This window comes from Carassius carassius, chromosome 6, assembly GCF_963082965.1.
Source record: "Carassius carassius chromosome 6, fCarCar2.1, whole genome shotgun sequence".
Taxonomy (NCBI): domain Eukaryota; kingdom Metazoa; phylum Chordata; class Actinopteri; order Cypriniformes; family Cyprinidae; genus Carassius; species Carassius carassius.
The window spans coordinates 411071-427500 of NC_081760.1; the positions used below are offsets into that span (position 1 = coordinate 411071).

At 40.3% G+C, this 16430-nt stretch overlaps 2 protein-coding genes across 6 annotated transcripts in view; both read right to left on the minus strand.

Annotated features, from left to right (window-relative positions):
* Nucleotides 1-1137: 1137 nt before the first annotated feature.
* LOC132142143 (coronin-2A-like) lies at nucleotides 1138-10333 on the minus strand. The gene is made up of 12 exons (XM_059551776.1): nucleotides 10105-10333; nucleotides 8070-8270; nucleotides 6674-6790; nucleotides 6424-6573; nucleotides 5208-5387; nucleotides 4831-4947; nucleotides 2594-2698; nucleotides 2409-2505; nucleotides 2047-2159; nucleotides 1863-1953; nucleotides 1364-1554; nucleotides 1138-1289 (listed from the first exon to the last, which is right to left on the minus strand). Exons 2-12 carry the CDS (start codon nucleotides 8268-8270, stop codon nucleotides 1149-1151), a joined length of 1503 nt encoding a protein of 500 aa, XP_059407759.1. The 5' UTR covers nucleotides 10105-10333; the 3' UTR covers nucleotides 1138-1148.
* A 4189-nt stretch (nucleotides 10334-14522) lies between these two features.
* LOC132142145 (general vesicular transport factor p115-like) overlaps nucleotides 14523-16430 on the minus strand; it is a 12743-nt gene continuing 10835 nt past the window's right edge. For 4 of the 5 annotated variants that reach the window (XM_059551787.1, XM_059551785.1, XM_059551786.1 and 1 more), the window contains 5 exons: nucleotides 16236-16298; nucleotides 16037-16135; nucleotides 15042-15116; nucleotides 14735-14950; nucleotides 14523-14654 (listed from right to left, as the gene is read on the minus strand). In XM_059551787.1, coding sequence (XP_059407770.1) covers nucleotides 14583-14654; nucleotides 14735-14950; nucleotides 15042-15116; nucleotides 16037-16135; nucleotides 16236-16298 — 525 coding nt within the window. In that variant the 3' untranslated portion in view covers nucleotides 14523-14582. The remainder of the gene's footprint in view (nucleotides 14655-14734; nucleotides 14951-15041; nucleotides 15117-16036; nucleotides 16136-16235; nucleotides 16299-16430) is intronic. The other variant, XM_059551784.1, reaches the window with a different exon arrangement.

Genomic DNA, 16430 nt, shown 5'->3' on the forward strand with positions numbered 1-16430 from the left:
CGGATAGGGAGGCACAATACTAGGTTTGTGCAAATATTTAAATTCAAGTTTGTTCAAAATAGGCTTTAATACAAATTAAATCCGTATTGCGTTCAGTGATTGATGAGAAGTGGTTGTGTTTCCTCTCACAGCCACACGAGGGCACCACATCTGTTCTGTCTTGCCAAATTATGTCCTCTGTGTGTGTGTGTGTGTGTGTGTGTTTGTGAGAGAGAGTGTGTGTGTGTTATGACACTACTTTTAGAATTTTTAATGTTAATTTTTTTCTGTAACTTTAAGGTCTCATCAGTGCATTAGCTAACATTAACTATATACTGTATATATATTTAAAGCATTTATTATATTTGTTAATGTCTGTTATTCATTGCTCAATTAGTTCACAGAACATTAACTGATGTTAACAAATACAACTTTTGATTTGAAAACTATATTATTATTAAATGTAGAAATTAAGATTAATAAATAATGTCAGTTTGAGTTATGGCAAACGTTTATTTGTAGCGAATGCTTTATTGAATCTCCAAAAGCCTCTTATTTGGCTTTTTTCTCTGAGAGCCCAAATCATCAGAATTATATCAGTTTAGGATTCAAAAAGAAAAGACTGCAATCAAGGTCAACATTTAGAAAATATCTGAGCAACTACATTAAAATAGCATCTTTATGTACCTCCCCTTGTCTTATTAATTTGCTTTAGCATTATTATTATTATTATAATCATCAAACTTTCATGCCACATCACTCATTCATTTAAATAGAAAACTAATCAGAAAAAAAAAAATCCGTTACAATCACATTCACGAATAATCTCAAATAGCCCAATTTATAAAACATGTTCATTCAAGACATTTTTAAAATAATAATAATAATAAACATTTAAACAAGTACGATCGCAAGCTAAAAACATGTTTGCATAGTGCCAAAGTGTAAAACTAAAAACCCTTTCATAAAGGTTGTGCACACAAGCAATGACTTTCCATAAAGAGATGAGAATATGAATGTTTCCTTCAGCCGGATGTCACGAGTGACGTCAAACCAAGCAGCTTTTCCCCCAACTGGAACACAACCCATATCTGTGAAAGCAACTCCTGTAGATCTGACCGGACTCTGGTAAAGTGACCGCAGCTCAGGAGAAGCACAACAGGCGTTTACTAGTTTCTTTCAGGAGTGGCTTGTGAGTTTCTCTCGTTCCTGATCTCCAGTTCCAGCTGTTTAATCCGCGTGTCCTTCTGGAGAAGCTGCTCCTTCAGCCTCTGGATCTCTTCCTGCTGCTTGTAGAACAGCTGTCGTATCTACAGACAGAGACTCGTGTTAGAGGACCGCATGAAACACTCAACAACTGGACGTCTGGAGCCCGGCAGCGCACCTCCTGCTCTGTTTCTGGGGGGGAGTCCAGCTGTCCGTTGCTGATGTGGCTTGTGGAGCTGCGCTCTTCATCTGGAGATGCTCTGGGATCGTCCAGACGTTCCTGAATCCGCTGGGAGCGTCCTGGATCGTGGGAATGCTCCGCAGACGAGTCCAGTTTACTCCCAGGCCTCAGAGACATCATCACAGGACCTGCGGAGCACAATAAAGGTGCTTGACGATGCCATAGAAGAACCTGTTCTATATCTAAAATGGTTTCATAAAGAACCTTTAACATCTGAAGATTTTAGAAAAGATTAAGAAAGAGATGCTTCTTTGACTGAATGGTTCTTTGTGGAACCAAAACTGGTTCTTCTATGGCATCGCTTAAAGAACATTTTGAAGCAGCTTCATTTTTGAGACGGTACGCTAAAAAAATCTACTGTTTATGCTAGAGTTCTATCTCAAGTTTCTCCTAATAGTAAGTTCTTGTCTTGAGATGCTGTTTGGAGGGTTATCACCTTTGTCTCGTCCAGCGATCCACTCGTCAGCGGTCACAGCGGCTCTGTTGGCAGCGGTCAGCGGGTAGATGTCCTCTTGATAGGACTCTGACTGTGGAACACAACACAAGAACATCTCATGTAGCCAAACTGCTGCACATCGTCCTGGAGCAGGAGCTGTATGGATCTGAGGACAGGTTTATACCCTTCGAGGAACGATCATGGACAGAGGCTCTATGAGGCTTTTGGCTGTCACTAGTTTGTAGAATCGGAAGATTTCACAGGAACACACATCAAGGCCTCTCTTCGGCATGACTCCTGGAAGAGAACGCAAAGACCACTGAGGAGGAGAGAAGCACCCGTGTGAAGAGGAAGAATGCTTTCTTTGTGTGATCGGAATGTGTTGTTTTTTAATTACACGGAAACGCATTATAGTTTAGTTTAAATTTAAATAAAGTGAGAAGAACTGCAGCATCATCTAAACTCTTCAAACACTGTTGAGGGCGATCTCTAATGAGGGAATGGAGTCATGAAGACTGGTTGTTATGTGTGTGTTTTTGTCCTCACCTATCCCCTTCTGTGGCAGAGGAGAGCGGTATTCAGTCAGATAGTGCACATATGGCTTCTCTGAGCTGATTTCATAGTATCTGATATTTCCATCACCCTAAAGATTAAAGGAGCATTGTGTTATCCAGTAATACAGCTCTCAAACACTGGTAATCTGGTCATCCAGGTGACCCTCACACACTCACCTTTCCAGATATGTAAAGCATGTGTGTGTCAGGATCATAGAAAGGGAAGAGAACACCTGAGGAGCCGTCCAAGTCCTCGGAATAAGACGACTGAGAGAGGTCCTCCTGCAGAACACACACACAGAGAAACACACACACACACATGCACAGATACACACACAGAGAGAGAGAAACACACACACACACAGAGAGAGAGAAACACACACACACACAGAGAGAAAAAAACACACACATGCACAGACAAGCACAGAGAGAGAGAGAGAAACACATACATGCACACACACACACACGCGCACACAGAGAGAGAGAAACACACACATGCGCGCACACACACACACACAGACACACAAAGACACACACACAGACACACAAACACACACACACAGAGAGAGAGAAACACACACACACACACACAGAGAGAGAGAGAGAAACACATACATGCACACACACACGCAAACACACAGACACACACACACATACATACACACGCACAGACACAAACGCACACACACACACACAACAAACAGACACACAAACACACACACACACAGAGAGAGAGAGAAACACATACATGCACACACACACAGACACACACACACACATACATACACACGCACAGACACAACAAACAGACACACAAACACACACACGACAAACAGACACACACACAGAGAGAGAGAGAAACACATACATGCACACACACACGCAAGCACACACACACAGACACACACACACATACATACACACGCACAGACACAAACGCACACACACACACACAACAAACAGACACACAAACACACACACACACAGAGAGAGAGAGAAACACATACATGCACACACACACAGACACACACACACACATACATACACACGCACAGACACAAACGCACACACACACACACAACAAACAGACACACAAACACACACACGACAAACAGACACACACACAGAGAGAGAGAGAAACACATACATGCACACACACACAGACACACACACACACATACATACACACGCACAGACACAAACGCACACACACACACACAACAAACAGACACACAAACACACACACACACAGAGAGAGAGAGAAACACATACATGCACACACACACAGACACACACACACACACACACACAGAGAGAGAGAGAGAGAGAGAGAGAAACACATACATGCACACACACACGCAAGCACACACACACAGACACACACATACATACACACACAACAAACAGACACACACACGACACACACAGAGAGAGAGAGAAAAACACATACACGCACACACACACACGACAAACAGACACACACACACACACGACAAACAGACACACACACACGACAAACAGACACACACACACGACAAACAGACACACACACACACACACAACAAACAGACACACACACGACACACACAGAGAGAGAGAGAGAAAAACACATACACGCACACACACACACGACAAACAGACACACACACACGACAAACAGACACACACACACACACACACGACAAACAGACACACACACACGACAAACAGACACACACACACACACACACACGACAAACAGACACACACACACAACAAACAGACACACACACGACACACACAGAGAGAGAGAGAGAAAAACACATACACGCACACACACACACGACAAACAGACACACACACACACACACACACACAGAGAGAGACACAAGTCATGATTAGCCTAGGCTTGGGGTAAAAAAATAAAATAATAATAAACACCAAAAGTGACAAAAATATCCCAAATATTTAAATGTGGCGACAGATAATTCCCCCATAGTGAGAATCACATTTTTGGCTGTGTCTCAAAAATAAATACATAAAACTGTTTTACTGTTTGTAAAAACTGTACAAAAATGTTTTTAAATGTTTTTGGGGTCAGGAGGTCAAAGATTTTTGTTTTGTTTTTGGTCAGCAAGTGTGCATTAAACTGATCAAAAGTGGAGAAGACATTGTTACAAAGAGTTACTATGTCATAAAAAGACATTTTAATGTAACACATTAACGTTTCCAGCATTTTGATCAAATGAATGCAGAAGCGACAGTTTTAACTCTGAAAGAGAGCGAGGTAAGATGGAAGTAGCAAAACATTTAATATCCGATGGAAATGATGAACGGCTGACCGTAATATCCTGACTCATTTATGGCTGCTTTGATATCTTTTACATGATTCGTGATTCATTCTAACGGAAAAGCCTATTTCGAGCAGCTCTTACCAGATCCCAAAGTGCAATCTGACGATGGTTCCAGTGTGAATTACCCGTGGAGAGCAGCATTTGCAGGTTTCCAAGAAATAGCACTTTACTGGCTTTGTGTGTTTTGCAGTCGGTCTCCTGAAATCACACATTACACTTGAGTGAGATTCAGAAATAAATGCACATTCTCTTTCACCAAAAACATACTTGTTAAAACAAATCAATCACTCATCAATCATAAAATAAGAAATGATGAACTGAAGTCTTGTTCTGCTCTGAGTCGCATGAAGAGACACAACAGTGTGAATGTTTGAGCTGATGAAGCTGTGTTGGAAGTTTATTTCTGTGCAAGTACACGTACGATAGCTCCTAATTAAAATCAAGTGAATAGATGAGACCTGTAACAGGACGCCGCTGCGTGGATCAATCACACGGATCTTCTTGTCCTTGCAGGAGGTGGCCAGTCTGCTGCCGTCTGTGTTGAAGGACATGGACAGAACCACATCTGTGTGCACACTGATGCAGCGCACAGGGTTCTTGATCACCTGTTCAGGAACGTCCAGCTTCCACACCAGAACCTGCACACCAACACACCAACAAACACACACTTAAAGGACTAGTCCACTGCAGACTGGGAAACAGTGATGAACCTACACAACTTACTTAGACCAGAAATCATCATTTAGAAACAATGAATCAGACAGCTATAAGCATCAATGCACTGCATCCAAACACAAGACGCATTCAGAAAACAAATACTTTCAGTAAGAGTGACAAGAGTGAGGGGCTAAGCCCAGAGACATCCGTGTGTGTGTGTGTGTGTGTGTGTGTGTGTGTCAGAACACACAGGACACACTTCAAATAAAATAGGGTGGCTATATTGTTTGATATAGCCACTCTAGTGTATACAATATACACTTATTTTTAAGGAGGTCTCACACATGCATTTAGACTGCACTTAAAAATGACATAAATAATGTTATGAGATATGAGTTATGAGAATATAAAAATACAAAATGATACAAAAAATATTCAAATAGAATCACCAGTAGGTGGCAGCAGAGTCTTAATGAGTGAGTCGTTGAGTCATTTATTCGACTGATTTGTTCAAAAACACAGATTCATTCAGTAAAATAACTGCAGTGTGTTGCTTCAGAGATCCACAACCTGGTTTTGTTTGGAACCATTTTCATTATGGAAATAGAGCAAATAAAGATAACATTGTCCTACAATTAAAATCACTTAATGTTAACGTCTCGTTTATTGAATTGTCGGCCTGACACAAAGAAAAGTCTGATCTCATTGGCTGGATCATACAGATCACACGAAGGACAAACCTCGGAGATATAAGACATTTTTTCCTTTCAGAATATATTTAAGGACGCACACTCAACCAATACCACTATTTTGTCTCCTGGAAAGGAAGTTAAAGTGGATAAACTTCAGCATGATCACACATGATAGTGTGCGTCTGGTGACGTGTGAAAAGAGCTCGTTATCACTGGGAATATTTCAAATGTCTTCTGGCACGACCGGCTCACACTTCCTTGGGGCCAGTGGACTGAAATCCAGTCCGTCTTCATTCCATGACAAATATGTGTCCAGTTTAAGCACCTGGTAATCGTATCCAGCGCTGAAGATGATGTTGTTGGCGGTGGGATGCCACTCAATGAGGCAGACGCGGCGTGAATGACCCTGAAGCTCCTTCCAAGGCACCGTGATGTTCTTCAGAGCTCCATGCTCAGGGATATCCCAGACCTTCACCTGAACGACAAACATGATCACACAAGACACGCTGTAGTATCAGAAACATGCAAGCTACTGGACTGAGATCATGAGATCATCAGATGTGTGAGTGACTTACTGTGGCGTCCTCTGAACAAGACGCTATGCTGAAGTCATTAAACGGATTCCATTTGATGTCAAGTACATTGCCTCTGTGACCACAAACCTTCGGATGATGAGGGTTTACCTTCCCAGTCTGAGAACACACACAACAACACGCAGTAAATCAGCACTGAAGAACGATCTCTGAAGATCATGTGACACTGAAGACTGGAGGAATGAATATTCAGCTTTACCATCATATATATATATATATATATAAATCTCACTAATTGTATGTTAAAACAATTTAAAACATTGTTGAGAACACTTCAATCTCTCAATGTCTTTTACACAGATTAGAGTGAAACAGGACTGTTTTATAAACTGAATCAAAGTCATTTCAAGTTTGACTACGAGTCATAGCATAGAAATGTGTTTGCTAATGACACAAGTCTCAACAAGGAGAACATCATCTGTTAGCCCAAAAACAGTAACGTCACACTAATGACTCAGTTAACTGGTAACTTGACTTTATCATTTTTCATATCTGGGCCGAAACATGCATGAACCTGTTATGTGTGGTCAGAACATTTTACATTTCTTGTTTGTCGACTCTATCAGCATCATTGCAGGACATTTTGTCGTTAACAAACACTGAAATATTTTTCTGACACAAACAAATGTCATGAATTAAAAATGACATAATATCTGGCCCAGGGATTTGTGTTAGTTAAAAGAGGACGATCTTGTGTGCACATCCCATTCTCCACTTCTAACAAAACACACTTAAGTTAACATTAACAGAAAGTACTTTTTTACAACCGTCGGTGTTGGGGGAAGGAGAAGAGACAGATGATACAGAAAGATGCCTCAAGGCCTTCATGCCATTCTTGAGAAGTGAGCTAACGAGTGAACACAGACCAATAAAATGACAAAAAGTATGTCAGAACAGGTACACGTGCGGGAGTGTGTGTGTTACAGAAAGATAGTGTGTGAGAAGCTATTTTTGTACGTTAGGCTGTAAAATAATAGAAGCTGATAAATATGCAGGTAAAAAGATCTTCCTTTGCCCTGAAGAACGAGGGAAGATTCTGTAACTCGCCACACTGTCCTTAACCTTTCTGTTGTGTTTAAACACTAATGATTCATGTAAAACCTCTATTGAAGCTTGGCAGAGAATGAATAGTATAAAATATGTGAAAAATGTTTTTTTTTAGATTTTTTTCATTTGACCCCAACGCTAAATTTGTCCCGCCTTTCCAAAAAACATCTATGTGTCGAAACTCTGCATGCACAATCATGACTAAATACTCACAAGATTTCAAGAAGAAATAAATAGTTAACCCGTGTGAAAATCTAACGTGTGTTAAAAGCACATTACACAGTCCATACAGTATCAGTGCTAGTCACAGACATGAGTGTGTTCGACTCACGTGATTGATGGACAGCACCAGGAAGGCTCCGCCCCCTGCACATTCAGTGATGACGGCGATAAAGCGAGGGTTGACGGCACAGAGGTGATTGTCATGAACGCTTTGGGTGATGGGGACACCATCGTAGCAGTTCTCTTTAGAGGCCGGCTTCCCAAAAACATGGCGATACTTGGAACTATGGTACTGAGGACGCCATGTCATCTAGATTGAAACAGAAGACAAGCAACATTACATTTTATAAACAGAGAAAAACTTTTAGATTTTATAAATATCTAAAAAGTGGCTCTCATGAAAGACCTGGGTAGAAAGAGTATTTTTCTGTGTAAGAAGATTAGAAACGGTTTTCAGGACAGATGCCAATTGTTATTGATCAAGTAGGCCGATAACCGATATTTTGAACCAATATATATGTCTGATGTAAAAATTATAATTAATGTCAAAATTAAGACTAAGGACAAAAACTTCCTTTAAATGCTTTTATATTATTTAACAGCAAATTGTTTTTGAAAATTACCGATAACCATAAAAAAGCTTAATATCGGTGCCGATAATCGCTCGACCCCTGCTTGGCAGCATTTCTCATCAGTTCATTATATATAATTTGCTTTAATAATCTAATCTGCAATCGTTGTAACTTCAAAGCCATGCAAAGCATTTCCAAAAGAGTTTGTCCTGGGGGTCAGGAATTGGTTGGTTGGCATTACTAACTGCTGATTTGCTGCTCAAGAAACATTATCAGTTTTGGAAACAGCTAACGTATATTTTTGCAGAAACCATTATATACTTTTTTTCTTTCATATTTTCTCTTTGATGTTTGAAATTAACCAAAGTTTTAAAAAAAAATCTACAAATTAATCAATTATCATTAGAAATTATTGAAAACTGCACAATTTCACAGAAAGTTGCACAGAATTCTAGCATCATTCAAAAATATCTACACAGATCCATCAACAGTTATTACAGTTAACAGCTAATGTTTTACCAATACCAATAGAGATTTCCACATGGGATGTTACCATCCACCTCACTATGCAACTTCCAGCTATTTCACAAACACAACTGTCTGTCAGAGACGTTAGCATCAGCTCTGATGACTGCACAGATAAATGCATTGTGAAAACAGTGTGACAGGTTATGACTGAAGGATAAAGTTCCCAAGTACTAGACAGAAAAGCAAGATCAAACTGCAGAACGTCAAAATAAAATCAAGTGGATTCACATATCTGAGCTGAGTGCAGCTGAAGAGAGCCAGAAACAGATAAGAGTTACAGATTCGACAGTTTATAGCCGTCTGACTGGAACTGAAACCAAAAAATGTTGATTGCACAATCAGCTGCTGTACACCGAGACATTCACCCACACCCGAGAGGAACATCTCCAGCTTCCCTTCAAACGCAGTGCATCCTGGAAGGAGAATGTGTGTATACTCTGTGTCTGATGATTTATCAGGCAGCTTTGAACATGAATCCATACTAAAACACACTGAAATCAAGTTAAGAGCATATGAAATATATGAGCTAATGCTTCTGTGACAGGTGTGTGTTTGAGTTGTTCCAGGCCGGTGTAATGATTAACGGACTGATGGATGGATTAACTAGCTTGGGTGTGCTGGATGCCAACAATAGATATAAAAATAATCAAACAATACCACAACCTTCTTATTAATGTTTGAAGCATGAATATAGGATAACTAAACATGAAAGGCACACGTCATCCAGACAGAATCTGGAGCATGGCACTTAAATTCATCTTTCTGGATGAAGCTTAAAAGGATTTTTTCCTTTTGTTTGTAGCCACATTAATTAACAGTGTCTTTATATCAATTACTAAATAACACAGGTAAAAAAAAAATGAATGCAAATAGTAATGAAAACAACAGTGACAGTATATAAATAATAGTATAGTATGCATTATAACATCCTCCATCTTTCCAAACCCCATCTGGCTTGAAATGGACTCATAGTTTCTAAAGATCTCAACGGGTCATTTATCTGAATCACAGTGTGATGTTTATGTCATTGTGGAAACTACTCACCCTGTCTGTGCTGAGCACACGAAGACCTGAGAGAAAACAGAGGTGAAGACGCAGAAATAAAAGAGAAGAAATATCCACAGGCAGAGTCAGTCCATTTCAGATCTGTCGAAAAAACATCACAGACAAAGGAGGAAGAAATCCACGTAAAGGCAGTTAGAAAAGCAGATGTGAAACTTCTGTCCTGCAGCCTCAGTGTGTGTGTGTGTGTGTGTGTGTGAGCCCAAGCAGGTAAGAGATCATGTGCACACTCCCTAAACAGGCGGCACCTCCCAGCCGACGGCCTGGTGTGAAGCAAACACAGGACAAACTCGTCACACTGATTTCCTGAACATTAATAACTGCAGCTACAGTGATAACACATCTCAATATGTTCATTTTTAATACATATTCTATATTCATCCATTTGCTTTGAGATTGCATTTACAGAAATGTTGTTTATTTAATTATTTCTATGCACCGCTTTATCAAAACACCATTTCACACATTGACTTTAAATACATCTTCAGTCTCACTGAACTTCTGATGAGCTGCTTGTTAAGAGTCAGTGAGGCTGTTGTTAAGTTTAGGTGTTGTGTTTAAGATTAAGGTACTAAAGTATGCTCATGTAGAATAGTAAGGTACTTTATAAACAGCTAATATGCTAGTTATATGCATGCATAATAAGCAACTACTTAATAGTAAGAATCTGTCCTTAAAAATAAAGTGTTATTTAAAATTCTAATAAACAGCCAAATGTATCAACTTTTATTAAAATGCATGAAAAAAGTCACACAAGGACTTCCCAAAGGATTCAATCACTGCAATATTCACAGCTTTGCTTAATTCGTTGGGATCATCAGTTATTTTTTCTTCTTCTATTTCTCTTTTTATTTTTGCTCTTATTAGCTTCTTCATTCTTTCTGATGTACGTGCTTTGCTTCATTATCTTTTCCAACAGAATGCATCATGAATATTTGACATATCACCCATTCTTTGTGGTATTCAAGTCTGAATCTGTCTCAGACGTTTCACCTGAGCGGAAGTCAAAGCTGTGTTTCCGTGTGACTGTGCAACAAGGAAAGCTCTGGCATTATCTGAGTACAGAAGAGAAATATGTGTAGGCTTTGTAAAGAAGCAGGGTGAAACAAACCCACTGGAGTCAAAAAAGTGGGAGAGTTACTGGATGCAGCTCAGTAAACACACACACACACACACACACAGGTCAGCTTTATTCTGAAAGAGCAGACAGAGGTTGGAGAATTATCACTTCTATCAGATGAGTTCAAGTTTCACCTGAAAGGTAAGTTAGAAACTGAACACCTGCGAGGCATAAGTTGACAGGAATGGCTGAAAACACTGCATCTTTTTGCTGACGTGCGAGTTCACACTACCTTTAGTGATGAGTTCAGGCTCTGTTCTCAAGCAATGAGAGAGCAGCTCGACATGCATCTTTCTAGGAGCCTGACGAGCTGACTAATGAGCAGAGATTACAGACATCATACTGACGAGGACAGCTGTACGGCTCCTGATCCTTCAGTCTGGACAGGGGTTTGATCTTGAATGGGAAGATCTACATTTTGACCAAACACCACCTGGTTTCAGTTTCTGGGCCACTGAGACCTCACTGAATCCCAACCGTCTGGACGGGCCACTGTCATCGACTCTTGTTACGCTAATTGCTCCTAAAACGTTGAGAAAGATAAATGTCTCTGGAAGCTGGTTTATCCCGTCTCTTCACTCTTGCAAAAGAGGTCTTTAGGTGAAGTTTGATCAGGAGTGAGGACAGGAGTGCATACCTTGAACAAATAATGACAAAAACGAGCAACTTTATTGCTTTATTGCACCAACACAAGATCTCTGTTGACTGACACCCTAAAGTCCCAAAATAAGCCAGTGACATTAAAGCAATAAAAGCTTGATCACAGCTAGCTCTCAACATGTCAGTGTATATGTAATGATAAAAAAGTAAATATGATTATTAAATAAATAATGATGATTTTTTTTATTTTTCTTGCATGTTTCACAACATTTGCAAAGTGACATATCCAGTCAGTGACACTAACAGTCTGTTCAGTACTCTTACATCTCTGTTTGGGACTAGTAGGAGGTGAATGAATGAAATCATTAAAGTGAGCAGCAGTATGGCGATGCATGTGTTGTGTAAAGACAAGTGTGAATGCATTACCAGTGCACTAAAGCTGAAGGACGGGGCTCATTTGCATTGCTTTCTTTCTTTCTTTCTTTCTTTCCCCCCTCTCTCTCTCTTAAAAAGTGGGAACATTCAATTTGACTTTCAAAGCTTGCATTTGAATTTCCCTGTCAAGAGAAAAGCAGCAGGCTTCTGTGGCTCAGCAAGCTGGTCCTGAAAGAGCGAAACATCTCCAGCCCAGTCTGTTACACAACACATGAACATTAGTCTGAATAACTCGAAGCTCACAGACTCTATCACAGCATATAAAACACACACAAAGGCTCAGCACTCGGTGACTTTAGTTTATGGGCTGACTGTACCTGGCTACAAGAACATAACAAAAATGTGTTTTCTCCTCCAAACTGATGCTGGAAGGGAAGTGAGGCAGGAGTCTGTACTCTCTCATTTCTGGGTTTTATTATGTGATGCATTATATTAATATGGCATTGCATATTTAATAATAGCCACTAAATGGATCCAAAGAAAAAGTGTTTATATAACTGATGAATATCTACTGTATTCGTGAGTGGTGCACCTGCCTACACGAGGGGAACTATATCCTGAAACTGCAAACAATACAGCATCTGCTCAGCAGAACACTACAAGGATCAGAAGAGCTCATGAAACCGGAAACCAAATCAATGTTTACCAAAGCAGGGATGTGCCGCACACAAATGAGCATAACAGAGCAGTTCATCATCATATCAGAAGGATTTCTGAAGATCATGTGACACTGAAGACTGGAGGAATGATGCTTTAAGATCATTTCCTTCATTTGACAGATGTGTGTTGAAGGTATTTACAATAAATATATCACAGGTAATCTGAAGTCTAAACATAATAAACACAATAAAAGCTCACTTTAAAAATAAGTTTGAATTTACTGACATCATATAAGTATTAGTTAATACGAGCTAACATTGAAAAATAAGCATTTTTAATACTGCGATAAAGCTATTGCTCACTGTTAGTTAACACATTAACTTAAGGAGCTTATCGTAAAGTGTTATCAAAATGAACACAGTAGATGACGGAGATGAGATACAAGTTACAAGAAAACAATCTGAAAGATTAAAGAAAGCCTTCAGCAATAAATTCATAGAATTATCAAGAGGATTTCTCTAAATAATTAATGAGGCTCCTAAAGTAATTCGATCACCGCCAACAAAGTCTCTTCTGTCACCTTTAATTTTCATGTAACATCTGCAACTAAGGCCTGAATTAGTTTTAATAACTTATTAATTCTTGGAATATTATGGGTTTTAATTTTTAGACACAGTTTAATGACAGAATACAGAGTTTGACCTGAGGATCTGGCCCGTGTCCCCCTGCTGGTCAGTGTCAGAACTGCACTCTGCTGAGTGTCCATCTCTCTTCTAACATGTATACTCTGTTCTACTCATTTATTTAAACTGATGTATGATCATGAAGGATGCAGGCTAATAATGCTGTTCTGTGTTCGGTAGAACCCCACCAAAGGTCTACAGTTCAGTTGATTCAGTGCAGAAAGAGCCATAAAAACAGAGACTGATACTTGTCTTCTCATTGCTGTGCATCACAGACGATTTTGACTTGATTTTAGTGCAACCTTTTTTTTTTTCATAACATAAGATGATGTGATTCTAAATGTTTTAACTGTAGTGTACAAACAGCAAATATTTAATTATACTACAGCAGGGTTTTCTGAATGAATTGCATTTCATAAAATTCTATTTGAGAATTGCAAACATCCTCAAATGCAGCTGTACACGCAAAACACCACACACAAGCATTTCTGTCATTTATTCTGAGGAGGCTCGTTTATCCATAAATTAACCAAAGGCGAAATCAAGTTTTGCACATTAGCTCTCCAGTCTGAGAGGAAGCTGAAAGCGTCTGGTATCCCATCATTCAGTGGGACGTCAGCAGTGTTTTACTGAAGTGTCGGGTCGAGTGTGTCTGATCCTGATCTGTGAATGAAGAGGAATAACGGTTCAAGCATCTACTGTAAAACAGATCTGTTAAACATGAAGAGCTCTCTCTGGGGTCTGCACCACACAGATCTTCTCTTTATCTTCCGTCCAGAATCACGGACGGTGTGCCACCAGGACATAAGCAGCGGGGAAGATGATCTGTGTTTAGGATCCGGATAAACCTGAAGCTTCTTTGAAATGCAACAGTGCAGAAGAAAATCTAAAAATGAAAAAGCAGGTGCACAGAAAATAAAGAAACAGGTTTATCTTCTAAAAATCAGAAGATCAGCTCTATGGTCTCCAAGCGTGTCAGCTGACTTTTAGCAGTCTTTCACTTCCACTATGAAGTCACTACTTTACTCGTCACACTCTTCTTCATCGTCGTCGTCAAACTGGTCCCTTGCATCCAGATCATCCTCATCTTCAATCTACAGGGGAAAGTCAAACGGAGAGCAAGAATAAGAGCGAGGAGCTTAGAGGAAGAGCACAGAAAGCGTGTGTAGCGTACCGTCTCTCCCAAAGCCTTGAGTCGGTGTCTGAGGCTCAGGATCTTCTGGTCCTGGTCAGCCAGCAGCATGAGGAGATCGTCCTGCTCCCGCTTGGACTCCTGCAGCTCGTGCTGGAGCTGGCTCTTCTCCGTCTGCATGATGGCAGCTGTGCTCGAGGCCGAAGACAGCTCCTTCTCCATCACCTCCTTCCTCTGCAGAAGAGCTTGAACTTCCTCCTGAAGGACAGAGAGAACGGGGATGTGAAGGCACACAGGATCAGGAAGAAGCGTGTGTGTGTGTGTGATGGAAACAGGAGGAGCAGGTCACCTTGAGCTTCAGCGCCTCTGCTGTCTGAGCCGAGAGTCTGCTCTCCAACTCCTCACACACAGCGACCTCTGAACCCTGACACACACAAGACAAAGACTCACAATCACTCAAAGCCTTTTTTAAAGAAATTAATACTTTTATTCAGCAAGGGTGCATCAAAAGAGACAGAAAAGATGTCTACATTGCTATAAAATTAAATCAATTCTGCTTTCATCAAATCTAGAATAATCCGGATGCTAATAATCAGAAATGGGACCCTGGAGCACAAAACTGGTAATAAGTGTAATTTTTGTTTTATTGAGATGTATGCATCATCTGAAGCTGAATAAATCATCTCTCCACTGATGTGTGGTTTGTTCGGAGGACAATATTTGTCTGAGATACAACTATTTGAAAAGTATAAGTCACACTTTTTTTCATAGTTTGGCTGGTCCTGCGACTTATAGTCAGATGCGACTTATTTATCAAAATTAATTTGACATGAACCAAGAGAAATGAACTAAGAGTTCACATTACCGTCTCCAGCCACGGGAGGGCGCTGTATGCTGCTCAGTGCTCCTGTAGTCTACACTGAACACACACAGCGCCCTCTCGCGGCTGGAGACGGTAATGTGAACTCTTCTGGTTCTTGGTTCTAAATAAATGCGACTTATAGTTCAGTGCGACTTATATATGTTTTTTTACGGTAGTCTTTCTGGTGGACTGACTGAAATCTGATTTCGATATCAAGTTACTAAGTTACTTTTTTTTGTGTCCTGCCACAATTACTATTCCGTAACTAATACTTCATTTCACTGTCACAACAATACTGTCAAAGTATTGAAAATTAAATGAATACTATAAATTTGAAACAAAAACCTTATCAGCTGGTGGCAAGTTCTTATGAGTAAATGAATCACTGAATCAACTCCAATGATTCGTTCAATAAAACAGTGCGGTGCTCAAGCGTCTCTCAGGACGGGTGTGTGTGTGTGTCTGGACTGGAACACTCTTACTGTGGCGTGTGATGCTCTGAGAAGCTCCTGTTTCTCTCTCTGGAGCTCTGTGATCTCTGCGCTCTGACTCTTCAGCTGAGCTTTCAGCTCCTCCAGCTCCTGCAAACACAGACAGCTCTTTCAGACGGCTGTGTGTAATCACGGAGCGGGTGCTGAAGGATCTTCAGTGTATATCACGGAGAGAAAGCCCAAACTCTACCCTTTGTAACTCTGTGACGTCTGAAGGTGAGCTGTCTGTCGACGGTGTGGCCTCAGCCTTCTGCTGGACACAAAACACACATTTCCAAATACACCACTACTGTCTGAACGGTTCGGTTCAGTATGATTTATTCATTTATTTGGGAAGGGAAGGAACACTCTCACTTCTGTTATCATGGACGCATTAAACTGATCA